Source organism: Sander lucioperca, chromosome 4, assembly GCF_008315115.2.
Source record: "Sander lucioperca isolate FBNREF2018 chromosome 4, SLUC_FBN_1.2, whole genome shotgun sequence".
In the NCBI taxonomy this organism is placed as follows: domain Eukaryota; kingdom Metazoa; phylum Chordata; class Actinopteri; order Perciformes; family Percidae; genus Sander; species Sander lucioperca.
Window position 1 is genome coordinate 15241881 of NC_050176.1, and position 13916 is coordinate 15255796.

The 13916-nt window shown below is 42.1% G+C and overlaps 1 protein-coding gene across 2 annotated transcripts; it reads right to left on the minus strand.

The window, feature by feature from the left end:
• Window positions 1-1329: 1329 nt before the first annotated feature.
• Window positions 1330-9770, minus strand: LOC116043029 (beta-1,3-N-acetylglucosaminyltransferase lunatic fringe-like). Of its 2 annotated transcripts, XR_004897182.1 has the most exons (9): window positions 9274-9770; window positions 4599-4647; window positions 4049-4151; window positions 3813-3966; window positions 3427-3512; window positions 3164-3323; window positions 2968-3053; window positions 1577-1842; window positions 1330-1502 (listed from the first exon to the last, which is right to left on the minus strand). XR_004897182.1 is itself a non-coding variant. In XM_031289525.2 (8 exons), exons 1-8 carry the CDS (start codon window positions 9631-9633, stop codon window positions 1776-1778), a joined length of 1065 nt encoding a protein of 354 aa, XP_031145385.1. In that variant the 5' UTR covers window positions 9634-9770; the 3' UTR covers window positions 1330-1775. The 2 variants fall into 2 exon arrangements, 1 of the variants encoding a protein (XP_031145385.1); XM_031289525.2 differs by having other exon boundaries at window positions 1330-1842.
• Window positions 9771-13916: the final 4146 nt, after the last annotated feature.

Genomic DNA, 13916 nt, shown 5'->3' on the forward strand with positions numbered 1-13916 from the left:
AACTCTTTTAAACAAAAAAATGAAGGCGAACAGTGAGTTACAGTAATCTACGATGACCTCACGATTCAACTTTGACCAACTCTACTTAATGTAGTTGTATGTGTACAGTGTTTTCCAGTGCAATGGGATTAGTAGCGACTTTCATGTGTACTCATTTTCAGATTTACCTCCAAAAAAGTGGTTGAAATACTTAGACATGAAGGAATAATTCAACATTTTGAAAAATAGGCTTTTTTGCATTCCTGCAGGGAGTTGGATGAGAAGATTGATTCCACTCTAATGTTTGTACAATAAACATGAAGCTACAGCTGGCAGCCAGTTAGCTTAGCTTAGCATAAAGACTGGAAACAGGGTGAACCAGCTAGCCTAGCTCTGTCCAGTGGTAAAAAAAATCTGCCTTCCAGCACCTCTAAAACTCACTAATTTAAAAGGTCCTATGCTGCTTTTTGGATGCTTTTCTATAGGCCTTAGTGGTCCCCTAATACTGTATCTGAAGTCTCTTTCCCGAAATTCAGCCTTGGTGCAGAATTACAGCCACTAGAGCCAGTCCCACAATGAGCTTTACTTAGGATGTGCCATTTCTGTGTCTGTAACTTTAAATGCTATTAAGGAGGAGAGAGGGGGGGGCAAGATGGAGGGTGGGGGTTGGCCTTGACCAACTGCCATGCTTCGCTCATTTGCAAGCCATGATGTCTCTCTCTTTCTCATGGGTGGGCCAAATTCTCTGGGCGGGCAAAGCAGAGAAAGGGGAGGTAACCTTTCCCCCTTATGACATCATAAAGGGAAGATTCCAGATCGGCCCATCTGAGCTTTCATTTTCTCAAAGGCAGAGCAGGATACCCAGGGCTCGGTTTACACCTATCACCATTTCTAGCCACTGGGGGACCATAGGCTGGCTGGGGGAACTCATATTAATGTTAAAAAATAAAGAGAAATTTTCATGCCATGGGACCGTTAACACATTAAGTCTTGTTTGTTTAACCTACACAAAGTGTTAAAAAAGACAATTTCATGAACTATCCGATTGTCTGACTGCTCATGTTTCTTGCCCCTTCCGACGTTGTTGTAGCTATACCTAGATCTCAACAGATACGTTGGTGAGCACAATGTTATTATAACTGATTAAATGATGGCTAAAAAAATAAAGAAACAAGCTCCAATAGACCAAAAATCACAATATCTCAACAATCTCAATATTAAATGTTACATATTATAATGGCGATAAGCTCAATGCACAGCTGAGCCGGAGTACAGCTAAAGCTAACAAACAAGAGCTGAAAACGGAGCGTGAGAAGGTGCAGCTGAGGCTGATGGATGTCGAGCTTAGACAAGAGGACAGATGAGGCAGGTCTGACAGGCTCCACTGAGACGCACAGAGGATAAATCCTTTGGATTTAGGTAACAACAGAGCTTTTCCTCAGGATCGTGCCACCCTCAGGATCTAAAAACAGCAAAGATGCCATCCAAGAATATTGACCTTAAGTCTTCTTCTCTTCCCAACAACATTTCACCGGGTCAGAGTTCAGGTGTCTAAACTAACAGAACTGTAGTCCCTCATAAAAAGTCAGTCTACTACTCAGACTGCTGTTGGGTGTGAGGAAAACATCTATGTCCAAATGTTTCAGAGATTCTTCAGCACTGGTGAGTCAAAGGAGGGCAGCGGTCAGACTCCCTCTCTGTATTCCTGGACGTCTGCAGTGATTTCCTCCTCAATCAGAGAAAATTGAGTTAAGCCAGACATTTACTCATTCTCCTCCTCCACCGGTCTGTCGGTGTTAAAGTCGCCAGGGCCTGGGGCACCAAGCAGTGTCTGGGTACAGCAGACAATGGACCGACCTGAACCTGAGAAAGAGAGGGAAATGAGTGTCACAATGCCTGGAAGCCGGCAACTGGGGATTTCAAAATAAGACTGTGAATACAATTAGCCGTGTGCATACATTCTCTCACACACACACACACACACACACACACACACACACACACACACACACACACACACACACACACACACACAATGAACAAAGCCAGGAAGCTTGTCATAGTAGTAAAACATACACGAGAAGCGCTTACATAAAGCGGAATTGTAGTACACACGTTTTAAAGCTTTTCCCCAAACAGACTGAACAGCTGCAGGACTGTGGCGAAAATATATATACAAAAACACAATAAATAAGTTGATTTATTACTTAAATAGGTTTTTAATCTTTTTCAATTAACCAGTACATCAATAGGTCAACAAGCGTATGCCATTACCTCCAGCCCTCCCTCTCACCCTCTAGGCACACTGCCACCAGTGTCTATTGACAAGCTACAGAAATAATGACAATTCAGTTACACAATGTTACAATTACTGACTAGAGGACAAAGCAAAGAAGGGGAAAGAAAGAAGGGAAGCTGGACACATAAAAAAACAAATCCCCTTAATGTCAGGAAGGGCTAAGATAAGATCAGTGTGTTTTATCCTTTGTATTGTTTGGTTTGCCTGTAATGTCAGCACGAGTGTAGTTCCTCTCGGTGATGTGTTACGGCCCCTGTACTGTAAATATTCAGAGGTCGCCTTTTGTGTTAGACTGAGCATCACAGACTCGTATTCACAGGCTAAAGTTTCATCCTTTTCTTCATAAGCATTTGGCATAGGTCTATTTAAAAATACAACGAATCAAGTAAATGGTTAGTTGATCGACAGAAGCTAATTTAATGATCTAGTTTATTAATTAGTTAGGCAAAAATGCCATTTTCTAATTTTAGCTTCTCAACCATAAGGAGTTGATGCTTTTCTCTGTCTTATGTGATAGTAAACTGAATTTCTTTGCATGTCGTATTGTTGGTCAAACAAAACAAGCGATTTTTAGCGACATCACCTGGCTTTTGGAAAGTGTGCACTTCTCACTATTCATGATGTAATCATTAGTTGCAGCCATTTATGTTTTACCGTTTTGTACTGTAACTTATAGACAGATATTTTACCTCGTAGGATCTTCATTTTTTGAAAATGGTCCTTTCAGGCTGACAGTGTTTCTGCTGTTTTCCACTGTGCCGTAGCTGAGAGTCACCTAAAGGGGCACAACAACAACAACACAAGTGGTTTAGACAGTCGGCAGATCAGGGAGTCTGTGTGTGTGTGTGTGTGTGTGTGTGTGTGTGTGTGTGTGTGTGTGTATACCTGGTTGTGTATGTCTGACACTAGCCCCAGGTTCTCCAGGTGGGAGTGGAACAATGCCGATCGGATGAGGCTCACGCCAAGCAGCGCCTCCACGATGTAACCAACGGTGCAGTCGTCCGGGAGGCGAATGTGCTCAGCTGTCGCCATGAAGGTGCCATCACTAGACAGAGAAAGAAGTACAGAGAGCAAGAAAAGAGGTTCTATGATGAAACCTGAAACAGTGGCACAGATATCTTATAATTTATCGTGAAGTGAAGACTTACCTCGCCCAGGGTTTCATCTTGAGAGCGAGGCCATGGCTCAGGCAGAATCCTGCTCCTCCTGTGGCGAACCAGAAACTCACCTGCTTCTGCACACAAACACACAGCACGAGTGAATGTTCTGTAATCATACGTATGTTGTGCTTCAGCCTTTGGATCAGTGAATGACTCACTCTGTGGGTACTTGAGCTCAGGAGAAAACCAGACTGAACTGATGTTTCTTTAAACACCTTTGCAACTTAAAGAATGTTTTCTTCAAGACTGAGATTTAGATTCATATTTTAGTTATAGAGCAGGGAATAAGGAGGTGAAGCTGTAGGATTCTAATCGGAATCAAAGCTGCTGTCTGAGCACCTGCAAAGTAAATCATCAACCAATAAACCATTTACCATTTCAGTGGTGCCGAGCCTCTCCGTGGCCTCTATTGGTCGCTCGAGGCTGGGCCGGCCGATGTAAACATCCTGTGTGTGACTGTACTGAGACAAGAGCTTTAGGAGGGAGCCGACATTCAGGTAGTTATCATCATCGACGTGACAGAACCACCTGCGACAGATGACGGTTAGTAAAATGCTCTTGGCGTATGTTTAGGGCAAGTGTTACTGTGTGTGTGGAGTGTGTGTCTTACTTCTTGCCAGAGTTAATAAAAGTGTCATATTCCAGAGCCATCTTACAGGAGAGGGCCTGACGATTGTGGGCCGCGGAACAGTTGGTGTTGATCATGTGAGCTCCTGATGATAAAAATCAAACAAAAATCAATAGCCAACCCTGACACAGTGTTAGAATTATAATAGGAAAGAAAAGAAAAGAAAAGAAAACGCATTTGATGAAGCAACTTTGACTAAATATTCGTTTCAGAAGCAAGAAAGCCATTTAAAAATCCTAATATAAGCCGACAGCTAATAAATATCCTAATTACACATTTTTCTGCATTGAGTTGTACAATGTGTCCGATAGCGAGAAGAATACCTCATTGAAAGTAAAACAATTCCATGAGTAAGATGAGGAAAGGCCTGTTGATAAAACTAAAGTGACTTCCTGCACTTCATGGAAACACAGTATTGCCCAGTCAGCAGCCTGGTTCCTGCTTTCCTGCTCACAGACTGCAGATAACACGGCTGCTACTCAGCAAAACTGCTCTGTGAGTGTGTGTGTGTGTGTGTGTGTGTGCAGCTCACCCATCCTTTTCCTCAGCTCCTCGTCCTCTCCATCAGTGAACACAAACGTCTGTGGAAAAAAACACAAACACCATGTTCATGTTATTCCAGCGGCTTTTAGTGGCCAGCGGGGAAACACAAACACCATCGTACAGACGCACTCACTGCTCCACCATCATGGTCCGTTGGAGACAGTTTATGATCTCAGGTGAGACTCCACCTGTTTCCTCTGTCACACACACACACACACACACACACACACACACACACACACACACACACGCAAGCAAGCAATGCTAATATTGGATGGAGGCCAAGACAAAGGTAAGCCTCTTGTCTATCAGCAGCAGAGCAGCTGGTCTCAACTCTGTAGCTGTGTGTGTGTGTGTGTGTGTGTGTGTGTGTGTGTGTGTGTGTGTGAGTGTGTACATGAGTGTTTATGTGATGAGTGACAGGGTTGAGGGTCACTGCGCACTCAGGAAGCCGTGTAGACCCCTCAACTTTCCACAGGAAGTGAACACACACCCTGGGTGCACATCCAGAGCGAAGTCTGTAAATATTGTCTTGGCTCTGTATCCCAGGACAACAGATTTGAAATGAAACAATGACAATGAGATTAAACTGCTTAATCTCAGCTTTAATGTTAGGCTATTTACATCCATATTGAGTAAACAGTAGATAATGTTTAATCCTTTTTTATACATAGCCCCCAAATTCTAGGAAAATGCAGCAGGATAATGGTCCTGAACAGATAGACAATGTATCCGAAGAGCTTTCATAGCAGTATAATGTTTTTGTCCAAGTCAGTGACATTTTTTCACTTGCTGAAGAATAAACTGAAGCCAAAACTTTCCCCGAAACAATCAACACGAGGTAATGATGCCCAGTATGCATGTGTTTGGTGATGTGCAGGTGAAACAAGACTAAAGTGTCGTCAGAAAGGCTAACGGCTCTGTGAGGCTGCACTTGGGCCCAGCACTGCTTAGAGCTAAATGCTAAAGCTAGCAAAGCAATATGCTCACAATGACGACGCTTACAAACCAATGTTTAACAGGTATAATGCTTCCATGTTCACCACCTTAGTTTAGCGTGTTAGCATGCTAACATTTGCTAATTAGTTCTAAACACAAAATACAGCTGAGGCTGATGGGAATGTCATTAGTTTTGTAGGTATTTGGTTATAAACCAACGTATTTGATAAATTAAAATGCTGATGTGATGATGGAGCTCAACGAAAAGTGAAGGGGCCGCCAGAGTTACTACAATTTATCTTCTGGGGACAATGAATGTGTGTACAAAAAGTTTTAAAGCAATCTATCCAATAGTTGTTGAGATATTTCAAGCATGACTTGACAGACTGACACTGGCATCCCTGGAGCAATGCTGCTAGCATAGATACAAATATTTAGGTGTCTAAGGTAAAACTGGGCTAAATTTGGTTGGAAAGTAAAGACAGTGAAATATTGTCTTTAAAATGTTGTTAAGACAATGACTATATGTGTCCTTGAAGTCTATAAAACAGTTTCTCTTTCGAACATCGATGCCAAGTCGACTTTCGACCTGCAAACCAACCGATCAATACTTAATGAGTTGCTGCAGTGCAGGCCTGGCAGCACATCGGCAGGGAGGATGCCAAGAGTCTGCTTATGTTGTACACAATAGCCTTCAGACATTAATTAACTGCAAAGGACTTGACACCAAATAAAAAATATAATGGCTTAATTTCAAGTTTGCATTAACTTGTCTATTTACTTTCTGTCCCCTAAACGAGCTAAAATTCATACTTTGTTCATATGATTGTAAACATCCTTAAACTACAGCTAAAAGTCAGCACTTTAACCTCATAGTCAATGTTTTACGTTGAATCCAGTGTGCTGGAGTACAGGAACAAGAACAGAAAATATGTCCTAATACTTTTTGTCTTTCCTGAACACACTCCCCCAGTCAGAAGCCCAGGCTCAGAGGGATTCCACTCTGCAACCTTCCTGCCATGCAGCACAAATTCAATCATAAATCTTTGGTCCAAGTACTGTGTGATCACATCACCGCCTCTGTTAGAGAGAGAAAAACATATCTGTGTGTTCAGCCAGCTGTGAGTTCTCGTCAGTCTTTTTTTTTCCCACTCTGAGCCTCTTAAGCCTCTAGAGAGCAGTCAGCTTCTGAGTCTGTTTGAGTGTGTGTCATACCAGCGTGTGCTTGGGCCATGCTGGGAAGGCAGTAGGAGGAAAGTGTGGGGTCAGAGTGAAGAGGAAAAAGTGGAGTTGAAGGTGGGGTGGGGTTTCTCCAGGAGTTGAGCTTTACAACACAGGAAACAGCGGTAACAACGACAACTGAGGCAGGAGAAAGTGGTGTCTCTGTGTTTACTCTTGTGATCAGATACTTTTTTAACTTCCCATGAGAAATCTGGTGAGTTCCCAGGGCATTTGTGTTTGTGAAGGTAACACTATGAGAATGTGTGTGTGTGTGTGTGTTTGTGTGTGTGTTTCCATTACTCAGCAGTCTCATAGAATAGAGGTGTGTCTGGGAAACAGTTTGAGTTACACACACCTGACCGTGAGAGCAGATGCAGAAATGCGTCAGACACTGTAACACACACACACACACACACACACACACACACACACACACACACACACACACACACACACACACACACACACACACACACACACACACACACACACACGCTCTATTTACATGTCAACAGTCTCTGTGCAGCATGAGATGAGATGAGACCTTCCTCAAACACTGAGGTTTAAATGGGAATTAGAGCGACCGCTGTGCGCTCCACGGTCATGTCTGCATTCGATTACGAGCTTTGAAGCTGCTGGGTGCAGTTTACCACATTCCCATGTGTTTTGCAGCAACAGATTCATCTTTGACTCACTCTCCACCGTGATTCAGACCAAAAAGCTGTCTGTTTGTACCGTTTGATCCCAAATATTTTATCTGTGAGGCTCAACATCCTTCTCTCAAATCCAGTAGTCATGTTACAACTCCTCTGGATCACAGGGCTGGTGGTTTAATGACGAGGAAAAGAGGGTTTCAAATAATTGTATATATGTTGCACATTGTTTTCATTCCTTATATGTTTGAGGTGTTTTGGTATTTTATTGTATTTATTATTATTTTATTTCTTGTAATTCTGTATGGATGTGTATCTTATACCTGCTGATGTAACACAGTAATTACCCAGTTTGGGATGAATAAAGTCTGTCTGTCTATCTGTCTGTCTGTCTGTCTGTCTGTCTGTCTATCTATCTATCTATCTATGATCAGTTGAGGAAGAAGAATTCAGATTTAGGGCTGCAATCATTAGTAGATTAATCCAAAAAATTAAATAGCAACAATCAGCGGTGATCATTAAGGTCATTTTAAGCAAAAATACTGAGGCTGAAGAATGGCTCCTTTCAGTGTTAAGTTACTGGTTAGGGTTAGAATTAAGGTGTAAGAGGCATTTTAATGTTTAACCTGGTCCAGGTGGAGAATAATCTTAACTTCTTTAACTGCTTTTAGGTATTTTATAAGCATTGCACCATATTCTATGAGTTTCCAGAAGAGGTTTTGCATGTTACTGCAATATCTGTATTGCAAAAATAACTAGTTACTACGGCTGTCTCATAATTCTGGTGGTGTATAAATTCAATATTTCACTCTTAAATATAGTAGAATAGAAGTTGAAAGATGAACAAAAAGTACAAATACCTTAAAATTGTACTTGTATTTTGTTTCTTTCCACCTCTAAAGCCGCAAAGAACTTTATGTCAAAGCCATGACATCACAGCTTTTATGATGTTTGAAGCTGTTTTTTATCATGCGCACCACAGTGGGTCTCTGCATGTTGATGACGGTCTAAACTACAACTGAACAATAGTTTTGTTGTATTTCCAGCCTTGAAACATCATCTCATTGAGACTACTTAATGTAATCCAGGGCCCATTCATCTATCTGGAGTCCTACAGTATAGTCTTTCCTCTTTATGTCCCCTGCTTGTATAATGTCAACACGTTAGCAGCAGTGTCGGCCTGTTAGTCCTCAGATCTCCCTCTGATACATTACAAAGGCCTCTATCTCTGTTTTACAATTCGCTGGATCAAAGAGCCTGTGGACCCACTCACATTTCAGGGGGTTAATGGTTTATAACTCACTTGCAATTGCAGCAGGAGATGAGGGAAACCTTTATTTTACAACTTCCCTTGACATAGGAACTATTTACAAAGGTCACAGGATCACACTTTGCATAAGGCCAGATCATGTGCATTTGAGCTCTGATCTTGAATTAGAAGAGGGTACTGGACAAATGTTCATTCATGTAACCCTTCACCTGCTGATAAATCACATAAACACAACACAAGATCTCAAGTTTAATCAAGTAAATTAAAAGTAGTATTGGCATCCTGTTTATTCTCCTACACAAAATAACATAATAAAGGCTAATGATTATTCACTTTCTAAATGATTTGGACTCACATTGACATGTAGTAGCCTAACCTATTTCTCTTCAGCTGCATTTGTCATGTGCAAATCATGTTTTTGTTGATTTATTATTAAGTTAAAAGGCCATTTTTATGAAGTAGGCTATGAATAAGATGGTTTATGTGTCATCTGATCTCTGAGGTTTTCCTATATGACATGCGGCTGAATTGTTTCCAATTGACAGGGTATCAGGTGACCTCTAATAAGGCGCCAGGCTCACCTGTTGCATGTTTCTGGAGATCCAGGTGTCCAGCAGGAGCTGCAGTCTCTGCCGGTGATATCTCCCGGTGGTCTTCACCGCTATGAACAGGTCGGCCGGGGAAAGATGCTCCACCGGCCCGAGGGGAGCGCTTTTCCGAGGAGGGTCGCTTATCGCTCGCCTCTCCCGGGTGAGTTTTCTGAAATACGCCGAGTAAACATTTCCGCTCGTCGCTGCAGCAACTAGAGGCTCCGCCGGGTCTCCGCTGCTCGGTTGTCCGACAGTAACGACCAGCATCCCGGTCACGAGCAGACAGGTGACCGCGGCGGCAGCTGCTGAGCTGAAGTTGCTTTTTGATCCACAGGCGGCGGGTTTCCACATTGTGACGGTGGGGACGGTTTTACAGCTTCTTTCATGGACGGAACAAGGTGTAAGAAACTCTTCTCTTCAGTTTATAACATCTCCACCGTGCAGGCTCCAATAACAACCACTCTGTCGGTTTCCGCTGCTTTATTTTTACATTGAGTTATAAACTCCCCCAGTGGGCAGGACGGTGCCTCGAACCAATAGCCGGTTTGAGCGCTCGGTGTGGGCGGAGTTAACCAGAAAAAGAGGCGGCGAGGTCTCTGGATGAACATCCACATGGCGGCATACACTGACTCCAGCAAATAGAGGCAAACCTAATGTAGCCTACTGTGTAGCCTAAGCAGCAATTTTTAAAAACCGAAGCTAAAAAGTGCTTTGCAGGACGAAGAAAAATAGGAGATAGAAGAAAGTGAAGAGAATGTAGCCTACAACCGGGACGATTGAAATGAGGGACGAATGAAACATTCCAGTTTTCTCCGAGTGAAACGACCATAGACCGACATCATTTGGACAAAACATAGAACATATTATACCTTCCTGCTACGTCCTTTTATCACGGAGTTACAGGCGATAAACGATTTTTGATAGTCAAAGTAAACTTCATTAGCGGTTTATTTTTTATTTTTTTATTTTTAAAGAGTGTTTTTCATCTAAAGGTTCGACGTCATGCTTATTCAGTAGACCAGTTAGTGCTCTCTCCAATCCTAGACTTTCACACGTTTGTTTGCAATGGATGCAAAACAGCCTATAATGCTAAATAGCCTAGGCTGTATTATAAGTAATTACACACATATCTGTGTTTATACTATATTGTATGCAGGTGAGACATGGAAAAGTGGTTTTAGAAAGATGTAAATATATTTGGGGCTATCAGGTAGGGGGTCGAGTTTTGCCATGTTAACCTATGGAGACTGACGGGCTGTGGGTCATGAAGGGCACTTATTTGGATGTGCGGTGGCCTTACCCACATACGAACAGAGTGAAATAACATTTTGTACTATAGAAACATTATATAATTGGAAACATGTATTATTCTAGCTATATAAATGGCATAGTGCATGGTATTTCCATAACCGCAAGATATGCCCCTCACGATGATGACAATGAGTTGTTAAAAGACATTCACCAGACGTATAGCCCTGCAGCAATCTATCTGAAATAACACCTACCTGAAGTAGCCTACCATTCATGATATGTTGCCAAATAGTGAAATTGTGGGAAGTGTACATAGCTTAAACTGTATGTTTCATTCGTCCAGGCCAGGAGGGACGAATGAAACAAAACGCACGTCCGACTTCTGCTTAAATAACTCCCGAACGGTTTCGTTCAGAGCTGAAAATGCAACTGTATTTGACAGAGGACAGATGTAGGTTGGTAGTGACAAAATATTAGTTTTCAGTGTCTTATGATGTCTTTGTAAACAACGTTTAATTAAAAAAATGTTTCATTCGTCCTGGTTCTCCCCTAAAACAAAGATAATTACTGTAAGTGTATAATCCACATATTAAAAGATAAAAATCAAGAAAAAAGCCAAACAAAACAAGATTTAGATTTATTGTTATAAATGGGTTTTGAGGTGTGCACTGACTTGTCTGACAGATTTTGCAGGATGCGTGAGGCGGGTATGGCTGCAGCCTGGAGCGTCCCATGTCAAGCCGTCCCGTCTCATGCCGTCTCGTCTCATGCCGAGGCGTGTCCAACGGTAAGTTCAGAGGGTCAAAAATACGAAATCGAATTATTTTCCAGATGGAGATACGGTAAGTTCATGGGCGTCAGTTTGGTTTGAAATGTGTTGGTGACAGAGACGCAAATTTGGAAGTACATTTCCAGAAGTGCTGGGTACAATGACGCATTATTTTTTTTTTTCTCTTTCGAGCAGGTCATGTTTGAAAGACGCTGTCCTGTAGCTAATGAATAAAAACGTGGTTTAATGTACGTAAACAATGATTACCAAATGTCTCTCTCATATTGCTCCTCATAACCACTGAAAACTGTCAAAAAATCCAACCCAAAGTGCAATTATTATGGAAATTATCTGACATCTGACGCGTTTCTGCTTCACATTTTCAGCAGGGCAGCGGAGCCGCTGTGGGTTGACTCCCCACGGTTCTCATGAGCTTTATAAGTCATAATGTGAAAAAGCTTAACGTGGTTTAATGTACCTAAACAACGATCAATCATCACCACATTTCTGGTTAGATTTTTTGACAGTTTTCAGTGGTTATGAGCAATATGAGAGAGACATTTGGTAATCATTGATCATTGTTTAGGTAAAAGCTTTTTCCTCGCTATAGGCGCCAATGAAGAAGAAAATGTTAATGTGAGAACTTAATCGTTGGAATGTGAGAACTTAATCGTTGGATTTCGGTTTAGTTCTTTTGACAGGCTTAAGTGTTCATTATAAGATATGGCCATGCGAAATTTGGTGATGATTGATCGTTGTTTAGGTACACCGTACATTAAACCACGTTAAGCTTTTTCACGTTAAGCAGAATGTCCCGAGAGAGAGAGAGAGAGAGAGAGAGAGAGAGAGAGATGGTTGGGAGGGGGAGAGATTTTTTTTGCATCTGTCGCTCAAGAATTATATGTGTTATGGACTTTTTTTTAACTAAATTGAGCTAGAGGTTTTCAAAAAAAAGTGGTGGGTACAAAATGACTCATGACGAAATCTGGTAGGTACCCACTGTTCCCACACCGAAATCGACGCCTATGGCACGTTTGTTGCAATCAATTGAAAAACGTTTAAACTGTAAAGTTTAAAGTTTAAAGTAACAATTTTAGCCATACATATAGTTTGCTGATTTCTGGATGTTATTGTTGTGTCCCTGATGTTAACGTACATTTGATGAAACCTGCATCAGCGTTGGTTGACATTTGTTAGCGAATATTATAACTCTATACCTAGAGCAATTTATGGTTGCAGACAAATATGGTTTCTTTCTGTGATTTTCCTTAAGGTACACTCAGTGTCTTAAAAAAAAATTAAGTATTAAAGTAGTAAACGCCAGCTTTTTAAAAAAAAAATAAAGTATTAAAGTAGTAAACGCCAGCTTTTATTTTGAAAAGTAGAAGCTCGGTGACGGCACCAGGCGGGACGGCATGAGACAGGACGGCATGAGATGGGACGCTCCAGGCTGCAGCCATACAGTCTTGGGATGCGTCAGTTTTCATCTTTGACCTTGGTACACCCAAAAGTCTCTGCCCTTTCCAGAAGTCTGCTGAGTAAATTCACTTACTTTCCCTTTCAATATGTGGGAATATCTGCAAGAATTATTATGGTGGTATTTTTTTTTGCCTCTCCTCACTGTTACTGATGCACTCACAACCTTAGGGCCCTGACACACCAACCAGACGGGCCGACCGTCGGCAGAAAAGCCAGTCGGACTGATCAGTCGGGTCCCCGAGGTCCAAAAAATGCCTCAGAACACACTGAGGCGACGCCGACTTGAGCTTATGCTCTGCGCGTGCGCAAAACGTAATACATCTCCATAGCAGCAGGTGGCGCTGCTCTGTATTGTTTCCATTAACAGTCTGATTATTTCCCAGAAAATGAAAACCGGCAGCTGATTGGACGAACGCGTCACGTGGTTCTCCGGAAATTCACAGCCAGACTGTCATGGCGGCTTGTTCAGAATACGATCTCATATTGTACTAAAATAGTTCACCGAAACGTGTTTCTGAAAACATTTTAAGCGAGAAATAGGCCATGCAGTTGCTGAATCTGTCTTCATTTCAGATTGACAAAGGTCAGTTTAAAAGATTTTCGTCAGATTTTGAGCGGCTCATCCGCTCCCCATTTCCGGGTGAGTCCCGACTGCCCTGTCTCCGACTGAACATGTCGGGTCGGCCCAAATCCTCGGACGCCCGACGGCACGGGACACACCGAACACACTCGAGTCACGGACCAGGCCAGACGGCCCGACGCCCGATTATCGGGCTGGTGTGTCTTCTCTCTTAAACTGCTAACGTGAGTTGCTCAAAACCTTTCTTTTTTAGTAAACTCTGTGTACACAAACAATGTTCTCAATGCTCGAGTTCATGTGTAGAGACCCTGGTCATACTTCGAGCAAAGTTTCATGTTGTGTCGAGCCTTCTTAGTGTTTTAAAAACAGTGATGTTGATGCTATCATAAAAGTGCCCCTAGCACTCCCATTCAAAAGGCCATTTGACCGAAAACGAGAATACGGTAAATCTTAAAAGTGGCGATTCCGTCTTAAAATTGCTTTTAAACCAAAGTTTGACTCGGGTATATTCACAAAAAGACCCTAGGTTGCATTTTGGCGAGAGTTACACTTTAA

Excerpts from the sequence above, each read along its gene's own strand:
- LOC116043029 (XM_031289525.2), bottom strand. The coding sequence starts at position 9,633 with ATGTGGAAACCCGCCGCCTGTGGATCAAAAAGCAACTTCAGCTCAGCA. Across the intron at positions 4,648-9,273 it reads TCTCCAGAAACATGCAACAG|ACGTTTGTGTTCACTGATGG; the intron begins GTGAGCCTGGCG and ends TTTTTTCCACAG. Across the intron at positions 3,967-4,048 it reads TTTATTAACTCTGGCAAGAA|GTGGTTCTGTCACGTCGATG; the intron begins GTAAGACACACA and ends CATCTGTCGCAG.